Here is a 15,617-nt window from a genome sequence, read left to right as displayed (position 1 = left end):
TTTTGATTAGAACCAGGCATAGGTGATCAGTATTACTTCCTTAAAAAAACCCAGAAAATTCCAGTTTGTAATTTGGCCTTCTAAATGTTACTGAACTCCAGCTTCCAAACTTCCTGCATACCCAAGCCTTAACCATTAGTGCCAGTGATATCTGGCATTGCATTACAAACGGTTGGAGAACCACATATTGCTTCGCTTCTCCTGTAGATTAAGAGCATGGGCCATAAGCCTATCGAGGGAAGAAGTATGCCTTTAATTTATATGTAACATTCCAGAATATTTAATATTATTCTATTACCACTGTATAATTTGGTTGTACAGAATTGATAATGTCCCGATTTACCATTTTTTCTCCCTCTTCCCCCCCTTGTTCTAAAAGCAAAGCACTAAGACTGCAGTACAAGAGGAACAGCTTGTATTTGCCCTATTTCCATTTTTTAAGTTCTTGAAACTTAAAATTATATGAGTAGCAGCAGTATCACTTATATGCCATATTCCATGCAACTGATGTAGATAAATGATTTCTGCCTTAAAATATGCATTTAAAGAATGCATTTGAGGTGCGATGGTACATTCAACTATTTTTCCCGATTTTGCTTTTGTAGGATTACAAAAACCCTAATCCCAATCTCTCTCTTCTTTTTCTTTAAGGAGCAAAGGCACCTTATTAAAAAGAACTAATTTGGCATACTCCTCAAATGTTTTTACCTTAACAATGTCACAAAAATCAAGAAATTAAGATTTCAATAATTTATTGCACACATTATTTTAAGAGCACTCATCCTGAACTATCTGATGAAGATGATTCCTAGGTATATTCTTAATATTTTTTTCATTTGAAGCCAGAAATATTTTTTCTCCAAATTGATGCAATATAGGCACATTCAGTTTTAAGTAATCTAATAGCATTTTCTGGATAGCAGGTAATATTTTACTTCTGAGAGAGTCTTTAGTCTTTTTTACCCACAGCTGTTATGGAAGAAGCAGCAGCATTCCAGGCAGAAAGAACCCAGAATTATAATTGCCAATGGGGGACCCATTTACTTTTATGAACAGGTCTATCTTTCTATACATCCATTGTTATATATATTTTCACCAAAAAAATGCTCTCTCTTATGTATGCTTTGCTGGTTAAAAGACACGCTTGAAATATGTACATTAGTTTGTGAGGAGTCAACTATTTTCCATAAAGCCTGGTAAATTGGAGTCTTAGAAGGAAAGCATACCTCCAGAGTATTTAACTTGTACTACACATTATGGCAGCCCAAGATGAGTTATTTTAATATCTTATGGTATGGGAGAACATTGAGAGCTGATGTATACACTTTGATGTTCTTAATGCAAGTGATGTCAGTCAAAGAAGAAGGGTCTAAGAACATGAGTTGAGGTATTTCATTGCTTGAAGGGCTATGCACATTTGAAAGAGATGGAACGTCTGCATCACCTTCATGCACACCAAATCCAACCACCTGTAATTTCAAAACAAAATAGGAGATAAATTCTACAATATGCACAATAGTTTCTATTACCGCAGAAAGGGTTAAAACATTATTTTATGCCTGAGTAAGCAACAGATTAATGCTTAAATTTTAAAATTATAGTTTTATTTTGAATTCAATTAACGAGCTACATGAAAATCATGTTTCAGGACCAATCTCCCAGCCCCCCATGTTCAAAGCTAGGATATGCTGCACAAACAAATCATTTTACATTCATTAGCACAGTGTTTTTCAACCACTGTGCCGCGGCACACTAGTGTGCCGTGACATAGTGTAAGGTGTGCCGTGGGAAAATTACTTTATATATAGTCAATATAGGCACAGAGTTAATTTTTTTAAACATTTTCTAATGGTGGTGTGCCTCGTGATTTTTTTCATGAAAAAAGTGTGCCTTTGCACAAAAAAGGTTAAAAAACACTGCATTAGCATATATTCATTAGCATATTAGCATAGCATATTTTACATTATTTCTATTATTATTTTATATCTTGCCTATATATATGGACAAGATATAACAGTAGTAATTAGATATGTTGGCTGCCTTGAATTATTTTTACATCTATCTCAAGACAGCCATCATATCTTAAGACTTTAAGCCTCAATATTCACCCAATTTAAGTTATTTACACATTTATCATAAATACTCACATGTACGCTGAGCACTTTCCTTTCTTTGTGTCTATGTATTTGAAACCAGTCAACTAATTCTGACTGCGAAAGAGATTTTAGAGCATCAATCTAAAACAGAATAAATAGGTTTTTTTTAAAAAAAAATAGCGTATCTTTAAATAATGTAGAAAGTGACCTATACTTAAGCCATTGGTACAGGTAGTCTTCAACTTATAACTGTTTAGTTACTGTCCAAAGGTACAATGGTGCTGAAAAAAGTGATTTAAAACTGGTGCTCAGAGTGTTGCTACATCCCTGTGGTCATATGATCAAATTTAGGGTGCTTGGCAACTGACATATTTGCAATGGTTACAGCACCCCAGGGTCATGTGATCATCATCTGCAGCCTTCCCAACCAGCTTCCAATAAGCAAAGGTCAGTGTGGGAAGCTGGTTTTGCTTAACAACCGCATGACTTGCTTAAAGACTGTGGCAAAAAAGATGATAACATTTTGACGCAGCTCACTTAACAACTGTGCCACTTAGCAATGTAAGTTCTGGTCTCAATTGTGATTGTAAGTTGAGGACGCTCTGTACATAGAAAAGAAAGACTTAATTGAACGTATTTATTTGTATTCTGCCTTTTATTATTTTTATGAATAACTCAAGGCAGCGAACGTATCCAACACACTTTCCTTCTGTTTTTCTCACAACAACTCTGTGAGGTAAGATGAGCTGAAAAAGAGTGACTGGCTCAAAGTCGCCCAGCCAGCTTTCATAGTTAAGGCAGGACTTGAAATAATGATCTCCCCATTTCTAGCCTGGTGCCCTAACTATTAGACCAAATGGTTCCTTAACTGCCTCCTTATGCTAGTGTTAGAACTAAATATGGAAAGAGCATACAAAGATTTTTAAATCTGACCCATATGGGAATATTTTTAAGAATTACCTCCCGAACTAGTCTGTCAAATAGATATTGCTGAGTCACTACTTCTGTCCAGTTCCTATCCACTTCTTCACCAAGATGAGAATCTTCACATTCTTTTAATTTAATTAGAGCTGTCACCTAATGTAGAGAAGAAGACATCAATTTTTTCAGAGTAGTATTAAAGCATCCCTATTACAGGTTCGACTAGTATTTTGAAAGGTAGTGTTTTAATCCTCTGAGCTTTTACCAATGAAGTATACACTATATTGCCAAAAGTATTCGCTCACCCATCCACATAATCAGAAGCAGTTGTGAGCGAATACTTTTGGCAATATAGTGTACGTGATCCAATGAGACCAGTTGTACAATCTAGCTCTTCTGTTTCTACTACCGTGTTTCCCAAAAATAAGACAAGGTTTCTTTTGACCCCCGAAATAAGCGATAGGCCTATTTGCAGTTTAAGTATAACTAACTGAGTTCAGATTCTACTTTTAGATCTATAAATAGTTGGTAATAGATTTTTTGAATGAATCAAATAAAAGTGGTCCTGCATATTTAAATGATGAATAATAAATTTTCATTTCTTCGGGTCCCATAGGATTGTGATAGCGTAACTCCAGTACTGCCCTTATGCTATTCTGGACTTCATAAACTTTGAACAAGCACCAGAAAAAACTATTGTATTGTTTTGGTGAACAACCAAAACTGTTGATCAAGCATTTATTGGAAAAGGTTTCAAGAAAAGTAATAAAAGAGGTGGTAATGGCAATTACCTGAGTCTTGAAGGACTCTTCAGTCATATTTTTGAGTTTTTCTTCAAAGCACAAAAAAAATTCTTCTATCTTCTTATCCACTACTTCAGAACTGAGAAATAAATCACAAATATTTATTCTGTCTAATATGCATTTAGTTCAATTCCATGTTCTTGAAATTTCTACTATTAAGTATTGAGAAACAGCAAGGTGAAACTGACTACATCTGCATGAAGGGCAAATCAAGTGAAAGCCAAATGGGAACAACAGGAGCAGGGGTGGGTTTCTGCCGGTCCTCCCCGGTTCTCGCGAACCGGTGGGTCACCAGACCCGGAAGTAAGTTCCGGAATGCCAGCCCCGCCCCTGGCCCTGTCGCTCGCTCGCTCGCCCACGCCCGTCTGGAAGCCACTCCATTGCTCGCTCCCCCTGACCGTCCGCACTATCCTAGCCCCACCCACCGTTCACTGATTGGCTGGCTCACCAATCACCCCACCCGCCTCTAAGAACCCTATCTAAACCCACTTACCTTTGTTCCTGCTTGGCTCTCTATTGCTGCCTGCCGATTCCGAGGAGGTAAGTAAGCTGCATCTAAGCAAGGGGCAGGGGGGGGGGGCAGCGGCAGGCCATCTGGAGTGGCCTGCCACGGCCCTGAACTATAAGTGAGTCCAGTGACCTTTTGCAGCCTTGCAAGGATCCCGGGCTCGCTTATAGCGCAGGGCTGCATGGCCGCCAGAAAGGGCGGGGGCAGGGGCGGGAACTTACACGGCACGGCCGGCATCATTGACAAGTTTGGCGACCTTGCAAGGTCCCCGGACTTGCCCAAGATGCCAGGCCTCCAAAAAGAACGGGGGCGCGTAAGCTCAGAAAGCAGCAAGGATCCCACTATCCCCCACCTCCTCTTTCTCCCTCTCTCCTTTTTGTCCTTTCTCCTCCTTCCCCCCAAAGGAGAAAGAGGAGGTGGGGGATAGTGGGATCCTTGATGCACCAAGCTCAGAAAGCAGCAAGGATCCCACTATCCCCCACCTCCTCTTTCTCCCTCTCTTTCTCCTTTTTGTCCTTTCTCCTCCTTCCCCCCCAAAGGGGAAAAAGAGGGAGAAAGAGGAGGTGGGGGATGGCGGGATCCTTGCTGCACCAAGCTCAGAAAGCATACTTTCATACTTTTAGATTTCTAATTGCTGTTTCTGTTACTTAGCAATTGATAAAACAAATCCCACGTGAAAAAGTATTCGAAGCCTTCTTGATTTTAATTGTCAATTTATTCATTCCTGCACATTCTAATATTTATTCATTTTCATATCTTTGTTTTTTCCACCGTTGTGCAAACACAATTCCAACAGCTGTTCACATGTGTAAAATTAAATATGTATTTATTCCCTTTGAAATACAAGTAGTAAGTAGTAAGCTACTTACCTTCTGTAAGTAGCTCTTTTATTGTTTTGTGTACTTATTTTAATCTTATTTAAGTAGTAAGTGCACAAAATAATAAATTTCCTTTTTTACATAGTCTTTTTTTAGATCATCCATTGGGGCAAAGAATTCAGTGACATTGTCTTGGCCACTCCCATCCGGTCACATGACTGCCAAGCCACTCTCATCCGGTCACATGGCCGGCAAGCCACTCCCACCCAGCACATGGCCAGCAAGCCACTACCACCTGGTCACATGCAATATCTTATTGCAATATTTCAAAGGATTTTTTAAAAATTTAAGCTTAAGTGATTGGCTCTGTCTCATGACACTTTTCAGTAATTTATACCACCCAAACACCCAAGAATTACATTAGTTTAAATCATGCTGTTTTTGTTGCTCAGTCATTAACTTTGCTTTTTCAAGGATTAAATTTGTTTAACACCCTCATATATAGCAAGTGATAGTGGTGAAAATGTTTGTGTGTGTGTAGTTGGTTGGACAGTGATGTAGATGCACAAATTTATCTGCTGCCCATCTCACAATTCAAGCGACTCCACACACCCATGAAAAAAGTTTTTTTTAAAAAAAAAAAACTTCTTACTCTGAGGATATTTATCATAAAATATGTAGTTTGAAAAACTTTTGAGTTTACAGGCTAAGTGAAATTTTCAAATATCCTACCCACTTGTATTTGGTTGCCTGTGTGGCTACAGTAACAGAGAATCCAAGGATCCCAGATGTATTCCTGCAAGTTGCATAGACATGATATCTAAAAATGAAAAGAGAAATTGCACAAATTTGCTCTTAAACTGCAAGAAAGCTGACAACTCAGCTACTTCCATTTAAATAGTGGTATGATATATGCTGAGAATAGCTCTTGGTATTGTACCTGAACATCTGTCAACTGAAAATTATTTTGCATAGGAACTGCAAGTTGTTTCAACAATTAGTGGAGAAGGTGTTTTTGGTTTTTTTGAGGGAGCAATTTTTTCTAAAGAACACAACTCAATATTTTTTAGCAATTTTGCTAGATTAATTAATGCTCAAGTATTGGTCAAATATGTTTTCAATTAAAAGATTACAGGGAGCAGACTCATGATTAAAAATGCTATATACTTTGGAAGGGGGTTGCAACTTTTGAGGGCTTAGTGGAAACTTCTGGAATAGAAGAAAACTAGTACTGGATTAACTGAAGAAAAGCAAAACACCAGCTGTCATCTTGCATAAATCAAAATAGACTAATTCAATCAACATTAATTCAATATACAGATTTTCTCTTTTCCAATATCGCAGTAAATAGAACCTTACCCTAAGGTTTGCTTGGTTCGAAGAAAATCAAAACAAGGCTCTTCCATATACATCTGAAATTCAATAGTATTTCAATTCACTATACCTGGTATATCTCAGACATTTTTTAATAAGGAAGCAATTTAAAACATGCTTTAATTAATTAAATATCACTTTAACTGGCTTATTGAGATTAAACCATAACTGATATACTATATTTTTCGGATATAAGACACATCTTTTTCCCACAAAGAGGCTGAAAATCTGGGTGTATTTTATACACTGAATACAGCATTTTTTAACTCCCGAAACATGTATAGCTTTTAGAAGGCTTTCAGAGAGCTGCTGGGAGCTGGGGAGGGCAGAAATGAACGAAAAACGGCCTGGTTTTTTTGCATCCCCCGGCCCCCAGCAGCACTCTATAAGCTTCCTAAAGGCTATCCATGCCCTTTTTTTTGACAAAAAATGAGCCCGTTTTTGCAAAGTGGGCCGTTTCTTGCTCGTTTTTGCCCCCCGCCCCCAGTAGCACTCTACAAGCCTCCTAAGGACTATCCATGCCCTTTTTTTGGAAACAAATGGGCCCATTTTTGCAAAAATGGGCCGTTTCTTGCTTGTCCCCCCCCCCACCGAGCACTCTACAAGCCTCCTAAGGGCTATCCATGCCCTTTTTTAAAAAAAATGGGCCCATTTTTGCAAAAAACGGACCATTTTCTGGAGGTTTGCAGAGTGCAAAACCTTTTTTTTTTTTTAATCCTCTTCAAAACCTTGCTGCATCTTATACTCTGAAAAATATGGTAAATAAAGGCTAAATCTACATAGAATATTGTGGGCAGAGAACTCTGTGTATGTCCAAGATACAAGAAAGAAAGTTAATTCCCCGTGTAAAAAGATTTATGTAGTTCTGTTTTTACAAAGTAATCCAAGCTTACCACAAGCAATTCCATGAGAGAATATTCTCTTAAATTCCTGGCTCCAGACTGATAAACAAAAAGACAATAATGAAGAAAGTCAAATTTTGTTCTGCAATTACAATAACCTTTCAAATGGTGCAGTATTCAACAAATCATTAATAAAATGCTACTCTGGCCTTCCAGCCATCATTTGAACCTAATTAAAGAGCATGTAGTGTGGAAGTAGTAAGTTGGGGGGGATGGGCACCATAGTCCAACATAGCAGAAAGGAAGGATTTGGGGGGGGGGGGAACCCAAAGCTTTTAGTTGCGTTGTAAATTGAAGACTGCTTGAAACATTCCAAAACTAGCAATACTGAAAATGTGTGTTAAAAATTTAGTATCATTGAAACCACAACTTCCCTAAATATTCTAGCAATTATGAAATAATAGTAATGTACCATACCAAGCTTCAGATATCTCTCTGTGTGATTATTTCTTCCAACTGTAAAGTTTTTGAAATGGCTCTTGAATTACTCTTTCTTTGTAAGAAATACATAACTTTTGTATGAAAAAAGATGTGTATATGTGTGTACATGTGGGTTCATCAAGCCACCAAACGAGAGTATTTTCTGCTCTCTATATCACATCAGATGATGATGGGAAAATCTCATTTATGAACATTCCCATCAGGGAAAGAGAGTTTTGCAGAAAAAAAATCAGCCTAGTTTTCTCTATAGCTACTTTTCTCTATTTTTATGATTGGTTAAAAATAAACAAATTTAAAGATGTCCAGGATAGGTTATTTCAGTTAGAAGCAAGACAGGAAAATGTATTGCTACAAGCTAACATTGTCTGAATAAATTATAATTTGGGTTTTATTTAAAATGATAAGCCAAAATTAAATAAATGACATGACATAGCACACCAGAGGAACTCAGCTAAAATGTAGGGAAAATTTGAAGGGGGATGGAGAAGGATCTCAATGCAGAAAGAGAAAAAAACAACACAAATACAGCTCCTCCTATAAAAATTACAACATTCATCTGAAAAGAAAATACCCATCTATTTATAGACAGCCATATGGCTAATAGTCCCTGTATTATGAAGTTCAACCTATGCATGAAATGCACTAAACAACAAATAAATCACAAAACAGTTAATGCTCCCATTTTTATATCATAATACCTGATAGTAGACTGTCACTTCGGAATTGGCATCCCCTTTATTAAGTGTCTTCACTTTGCACAATAGATGGGCACATGGTAAATCCATCACTTGGAACTGAACTGGACATGGATGCACTAGAGGCAGGAAGTGCAATTTCCTAGAAAGAGTTGAAAAATTAAAATGTCAGTTGCAACTTGCTCTTTATCTTATTTATTAACTCAGTTAAACAAAGGAGTAAAAGCACATTCTAGCAATGAAAACTGCAGAGGAAGTTAAATGAATTGGTCACCTTTTTCAAAATGTTGCAAGATAACCTTGTTTTACAAAACACCTTTCACTTCTTTTAAAGAAAAGCAATCTATGTTAGAGAAAAGTGTTGAACTAAAATTGTTAAAGATTTGCACAGCTAGGAATCCCAGAAGTTAGATAAGGCCATTTTAAGAATAATGCTTGTTAAACAGTGTTTCATCCAACAGTATAATTACTCTTTTATATGTATGTGCAAATTAGAATGCATAGGTTACTGATCAATTGACTATAATTCAAATATTTCTTAATCCAATTAATTTAAATTGAATAATAGCCCCAATTTCTAACACATACTCAAATGTTGGCAGCTATTATAAACTTTATAATTCTCAATATAAAGATAAATATACCTACTCGATAACATAATTCAAAAATTCTTTTGATTCCTGGAAGAAAAGAGAGATGTTAACATTTTGACTAGAAATAAAACAACAGTAACAGTGAAGCGTCAGGAGCCGCTCCGCTGCCTAATACAAGCACCCAAAGATCGCTGACAGGAAAAAAGCCTCCATCACTTTAAAACGGCTGTTCTAACTGCACGGCTAGCTTCGCAGCGAGGGACAAGGCTCCTTGCTTAATATAAGCACTCCCCCTGCCTTCGAGAACTTAAGAATGGCAGGGGTTAAAATATGAAAGTTTTAGAAATAGCCAATTAATAAGAAAGAACAATATAATCAGAGAAATACAACTACACATCCAGCCCAGAACTGGCTGAGTCTAAAAATGGGAAGAGCAGCAAGGAGGAAGGCTTTATAATCTGTAGACTCAGCCCTATTGGTTACTGGACAGAGTGAACCCTACGTGACTGCTGTCTCCACCAATCACGGAGAAATAAAACAATAGTAACAGTGGGCATTACTATATTATCTACATAGGAGCCATGCGGTGGCACAGTGGTTAGAATACAGTATTGCAGGCTAACTGCCCACTGCCCAAATCACATTCTCTTTGTGGTTGGGGGAAAAAACCCTTACATAAATGCCTTTGGAATATGACCCAATTGTAAAACAGTGCAGAAACAAGTAATATTAGTGCCTAGGCTTGCACAGAAAAGTGCTTTTCTCATCATATTCTGAGTTAATATTTACTTATTTGATTTATATTGAAAATAGTTTGTTAATAAGCTCTGTTTGACAAGATTTGTTACTAAAGCAGAAAATGAGTTAAAATTGGCATGAAAGTCAGAACAGCCAGATATTTCTATCACATGGTGTCACAGTTAAAGGTTAAGCAAGGAAAATCACAGATGACAAGATAGTTTATACTGTAGATGCAAGTTAAGCTGTTGAAATACTCACAGAGCTTGTGAAGTTTCCCTGGACAAGGCCCTCTGCAAAGAGCTGAGATTTGAAAGCCTTCACAAACAACAGCAGAGAATCTACTGAGAGCCCCTTCATAAGGGCCTCATATTTGTCTGTCATAGACCACCGACAATGTTCCAGGATTAAGAGACGTATATCTCTGTGCCACAGGAGAAAAACTGATCATTACATGTTTACTGGTATGTTGGTTTTAACAGCATCGCCTATAAGCTACATTCGGATCCAAAAGTAAATGCATTTGCATTTACCCAAACTACATCATTCCAAGTACAAATCAACTCCATAATCAGGGGAAAATGTGTGAACATGTGTATAATTTACATACTTTTTACATAAACATTCTGTACATTACATATATTTGAATTTCACATGCATTTGTCTTTTACGGACACCTCCCACCCCACACAACTGAGTATAACTAAATATGTGATTTTTAAACAATTTGGAGATAGGAATAATTAAAGGAAGAAAATCATTTTCCAACATGCAGGGCATAAAGGGGTGGGAGTTCAAATCTGTTTCTAGAAATGAAGGGTACGAAATATAAGGAAACTTCAAAGTAATCTGCTCATAAAAGACCATCTGCTCATAAAATACACCCAAACAAGACCCAGTCTTGTTTCCTGTTTCTTGAACTGCAATTTAGTCCTTTAGTTCTGGGTACAATTTTTATATAGTGAAAAGTTTAATAAATCTTGCACAAGAAAGTGTATTTTCTTATCTGATGTTTTCTAGACTAACACAGCAGTCACTCAAGATAATTGAGCACTCAAAAAGTTTATTGCAGTAATCAATATGGAGTCCACCTCCCAATTATTCTCCTAAGTATTACGAGTCTCAATCCTCGTCTTATGAACATGCAATATTTCATCCCTATCTTGTTCTTATTATCAATTGTTATCCATGTACCAAAATATTTCACCGGAATGGATGTGGCCAACATTTCTGGAGTGTTTTGGGTTTCTAAGGAGATGGAATCAGGGACCAGTTTTCAATGATAAATGTCATTTTTTGCTGCCCAATATCAGCAGTGTTGGTTCTGTTAAGCCAGAAGCCATGAATTAGAAATTCCAGTTACTAAACTAAAGATGGATTAGACAATGAACCAAAAACAAATAAATCTTCTTGCATAGCGCAATGACTGAAATCATCCTGGTTCATATACTCCAGACACTTACTTGGCCAGAGTTTCTGGCTTGATAAGGATGTTGAAGTAAGTCTTCTTCAACTGCTCAGTTATCATCTCAAAAACTTCTGGAGTAAAACTGAAATCAGCTAAGTGGTCAATGATGAGCTGAAACAGCAACTACAACAACAATAATAAACTAATTCATTATTTGACCCTTCTTAAAAAGGACTTTTCAGAAAGAATTCAAGGCCCGAATAGATCAAAACTTACAGGTAGCTTATGATTGAAGCCTTTCACACGAATGATCAATCCATGTTCTCCGGCTACCAGCTTATATTCCAACTGAGCAACATCAGCTTCATATGCAGGTTCAGCAAGGTTGTGTGCAAGGATGTTCACAAAAGTATCAAAGAGCACCACACTGACCACATTAAGTTGAGACAAGGGGAGACAAAGGTAAGAATTTGAGAATGTTTCTTTGGGAAACTTTTTGGAATTACACATTCCTTCAAAAACAGCCAAGGTTTTGATTGATTGATTGATTGATTTTATTATACTTATATGCCGCCCTTTCCCCCCGAAGGGGACTTATGACAAAAATCAACATATTTACAGAAGCAGAATTATAGAATGCATCAACCAAGTATGGTCAACATTTGTTTTATGCATCATTTGAAATGTTACGTTGTGGACATGACACTCCTGTCATACTTGGATTTGGATCATTTGAACTATAAAAATCACTAAAATGCTTGCTTTTTGTGATCTGAAGTTGCTTTCAATATAATAAATTCTGTTCTTTTGAATGCAAAGAGGTTAATATTTTATGTCATGGGCCCTTTAATTAAGAGTCTCCTAATTTAATAAGTTATAGCTAACTGCAATGTTGCATCAATTGCTGCTTTACTACATATTGCATTTAGCTATAAAAATGCATAACAGCATGAGAGCTCCTACTATCAACTATCAGTACTTGCTGTCCTAACACTCACTCCCTAACTTAAAGCTCATTTAAAATATTTTTACAGCAAAACAATAAAACAAATCAAGGATTAGACCAAAACCTATAACTCTTACTTCTCAGCAGATTGCTGGATCAGCGGTGAAATCAGATGGAAACGGATATAAGCTGGGGAGGGGGAAAAAAAGCTATAATGAGCAGTGGCACACAACACAGAATTTTTATCAAGTCTATGTATCTCTTCTAGACCTTAGATTAGGATTCCTCTATAAAAAAAGCAGGTTGATATCTATGTTGATTACGGTAGATTCACTGTCCTTTCTAAAGCAGCAGACTTTCCAGTCCTACAGGCTACATGTTCATGCTCACAGCCATATCATTCATCATGGAAAATTGTTGCACATAAAACAGACCATTTAACACTCTGACCTCCCTAATGTGAGGGCTCTCTGGTCACTGGATCTTAAAAATGAAAGCCTTTCCAGGAAATAGGAGCTAAAAAAAATAGATAGGGGACTCTGACAAAGCTGTATTAAAAATCCTAGGTGGATATTTAGAAAGATCCTTGGAGTCTTTTTTTTTAAAGTTTGGGGGGGGGGGAGTGCTCTATCCAATAGGAAGATTGAGACAGCACATCTAGTAAACAGAAGGACATGTATATAGGTAGTTCTCAACTTACAACCATTTTTTTAGTGACTGTTGGAAGTTACAATGGCACTAAAATAAGCGACTTATGACTGGTTTTCACAACCAATGGAGGATCTTTATGGTCATAAATTTGGATGCTTGGCAAATGGCATGTATTTGTGACAACTGCACTGTCCCAGGGTCATGTAACCTGCCCAGCTGGCGTCTGACAAGCAAAGTCAATTGGGGGGGGGGGAGCCAAATTACTCAACAACCAGACAATTCACTTAATAATTGCATGATTCATGTGGCAAAAAAAGGCTGCAAAGTGGAGCAAAATTCATTTAACAACTGCCTTGCTTAACAATGGAAATTTGGGGATCAATTGTGGTTCTAAGTAGAGGACTATCTGTACGGTGGTCCACAAATCAGTGATCAAATACTGAGCTTGACATTCTAGTATCAACATAAAGAGTAAGGTTGTTAGAGTCTAGAAGTATCTCAAACCAAAAGTCAATGTTGAAATGACAGTTCAGGTTGTGTTGTCTTCATTTTAGAAACTGTAACACAGAAATGGAATAGAAACCACTGGTTTTGTCTTAAGTAATAAGTTATATATCAATGTATTGCTTGAGGTAAAATTTTCATCAGATGGTGCTCGATTATAGGTGGTTTCATGAATGAAACGTAAAGGCTAAAAAGTGAGGATTTGTTAAAAATAGAAAACCTATTTTATGTTAGGAAATGTATTTGTAATATTATTTTTAAATGCCCTTTCATACATTTAAATTCTAAAGCCTGCTCAATGCCAAGTTGATAGTGCAACTCAATAGAAGTGACACATATGTAAAGTGAAACACTGATATGGGTTTAATGCCAGACAACATTGCCCAGAGATATATCTGGAGTAAAACAAAAGTTGCCATATGAGAAATCAAAAGGAATAAGTGCTGTCTAAGCCATAGGTAGAGGTTCATTAGGCGTTTTACTCAAAGACGCCACAAAATAGTTACCTTTAGGGATTTTGAATTTGTCATCCTTCTTGTACCACAAACAACCTTGCTGAGAACTCATTATGTTGACTGGATATTCTGTCTGAGGGCAATCAGGATCTTTCAAAGCAAAATCAGTTGCTACAATGATGAAAGATGGGGTTATTATTTCACATCAACAAACAAGTACTATGTAACAAAATGAAATGCTTAAACCTGTTTATAATTAAGCAACCAAATGGCACAAATGTTTCTGTGACAACAAACAATACAGATTCCCCTAATTTCCCCTAATTCGTATGGGGCCAAAATGGCAGAAATCTAACAGAATAACTCTGTTACTTACAGACACCTTTCTTTTAAAATGGCAAAATAATAATAGCATACACAGAATGATTATAGTTTAAACTATTTAGGAGGAATTCATACGTTACTCACCAATGTATCTGTTTTCTTCTGGCAGGTGTAAGTCAGGATTTAATTTGAAGTCACTGGCCCATGTGTCACTCCAGTGTTGATCAACATCTGTAAATATTAATATTACAAATAACTTGGTAAAACCACAATAATAAACCTAGTTTCAGTGATATTCATAGCTAAGATACATGCTTCTTCTCTCATAACACATATCAAATTTCCAGAGATAATGGAGGACATTGAAACATGCATCGAGCTGAATTTATACACAGCTCATAAACCTGAACATTCTTTGATTAATTCTTTAATTAACTACGGCATAAATTCCACCGGATAGATCAGGAATTAAGCAGTTACAGCTAACTTAAGTCATTTTGATTAAATGGGTCCAATCTAACCATGCACTGTATAAATTTGTATCCAATCTATTTCTACCCTGTCTAAAATTTGTTAATATGAATTTGTTTTAACAGTCAAATCATGATGAGCCATAGAGTTTCTTCTCTGAGGATTACTGCAATGAATTAACATAGCCATTCTGATTGCAAGCTCATAATTTAACAGTCTATAAAATTTTGCTTAGTCCAATAAATATTTTGTATGAATGATTGTCTCATCAACAAAATGTTAGAAAAATTCCAACTATCAACAATCTTATTATGACTCACTGTGAGATAGGAATTAGGTAAATGCATTCTGTTTCCTGTTGCATTAAACTATGGTTTAACTATAATTTTCAATGTTAAAAATCATTTGTGGATGGTGAAAGTGAATTAGTGTAAGGCTTGTTGAGCTAGTTTCCAGTAATTTTTCTTTTTGAATTGCCTCTAGTTTGTATTGCTATGATCAAAGACAAGAGAAAGACAACAAAATAAACTAGAGGAAAAGGCCAGAAATCCATAAATAAAAAAATCGTTCAATTACATCACAGTTTATATGAAATCAAACCGAATCAAAGCTTTTTATACTGTCAATTTTAGTTCCTGAAATTTAGACAGATGGACTATTCTTATACCTTCAACACTGTATTGTGTCCCAAACCATTTCTCCTTTAGGTGACACTGGCCTTCATGGGAGGCAGATAATAAAATAAGATTGGCTTGACTGGGAATCAGTTGGTTAAGTGCTTTAGCAATTATCTGTAAAAAAAAAAAGATTCAATTAGAACTTCCTTCTGTGACACAAAATTCCAGATCTTTATTTGACTTCCCTTTGAAATGAATGATAAATCTTGAAGTAATAACGTTTATCTTCTAAAACAGGAACTCATGGTAAAAATATTTTCCTATCATCCAAGGTCAGAGTTATCTTACATAT

At 36.5% G+C, this 15,617-nt stretch overlaps 1 protein-coding gene across 1 annotated transcript in view; it reads right to left on the bottom strand.

Moving 5' to 3' along the window:
• Positions 1 to 735: 735 nt before the first annotated feature.
• NRDC (nardilysin convertase) overlaps positions 736 to 15,617 on the bottom strand; it is a 31,050-nt gene continuing 16,168 nt past the window's right edge. Inside the window, exons 16-31 of the mRNA XM_014056421.2 lie at positions 15,316 to 15,439; positions 14,322 to 14,408; positions 13,905 to 14,024; positions 12,381 to 12,432; positions 11,574 to 11,724; positions 11,353 to 11,480; positions 10,151 to 10,313; positions 9,207 to 9,238; positions 8,562 to 8,700; positions 7,414 to 7,461; positions 6,506 to 6,558; positions 5,883 to 5,966; positions 3,809 to 3,899; positions 3,057 to 3,173; positions 2,148 to 2,237; positions 736 to 1,469 (exon numbers count right to left, since the gene is read on the bottom strand). Coding sequence (XP_013911896.2) covers positions 1,275 to 1,469; positions 2,148 to 2,237; positions 3,057 to 3,173; positions 3,809 to 3,899; positions 5,883 to 5,966; positions 6,506 to 6,558; positions 7,414 to 7,461; positions 8,562 to 8,700; positions 9,207 to 9,238; positions 10,151 to 10,313; positions 11,353 to 11,480; positions 11,574 to 11,724; positions 12,381 to 12,432; positions 13,905 to 14,024; positions 14,322 to 14,408; positions 15,316 to 15,439 — 1,674 coding nt within the window. The 3' untranslated portion in view covers positions 736 to 1,274. The remainder of the gene's footprint in view (positions 1,470 to 2,147; positions 2,238 to 3,056; positions 3,174 to 3,808; positions 3,900 to 5,882; positions 5,967 to 6,505; positions 6,559 to 7,413; positions 7,462 to 8,561; positions 8,701 to 9,206; positions 9,239 to 10,150; positions 10,314 to 11,352; positions 11,481 to 11,573; positions 11,725 to 12,380; positions 12,433 to 13,904; positions 14,025 to 14,321; positions 14,409 to 15,315; positions 15,440 to 15,617) is intronic.

The sequence above is a fragment of the Thamnophis sirtalis genome, unplaced genomic scaffold (assembly GCF_051295495.1).
Source record: "Thamnophis sirtalis isolate CommonGarterSnake01/CBP01778 unplaced genomic scaffold, rThaSir2_p1.2 scaffold_7, whole genome shotgun sequence".
NCBI lineage: Eukaryota > Metazoa > Chordata > Lepidosauria > Squamata > Natricidae > Thamnophis > Thamnophis sirtalis.
This window is presented reverse-complemented; position numbering and strand designations above follow the sequence as displayed.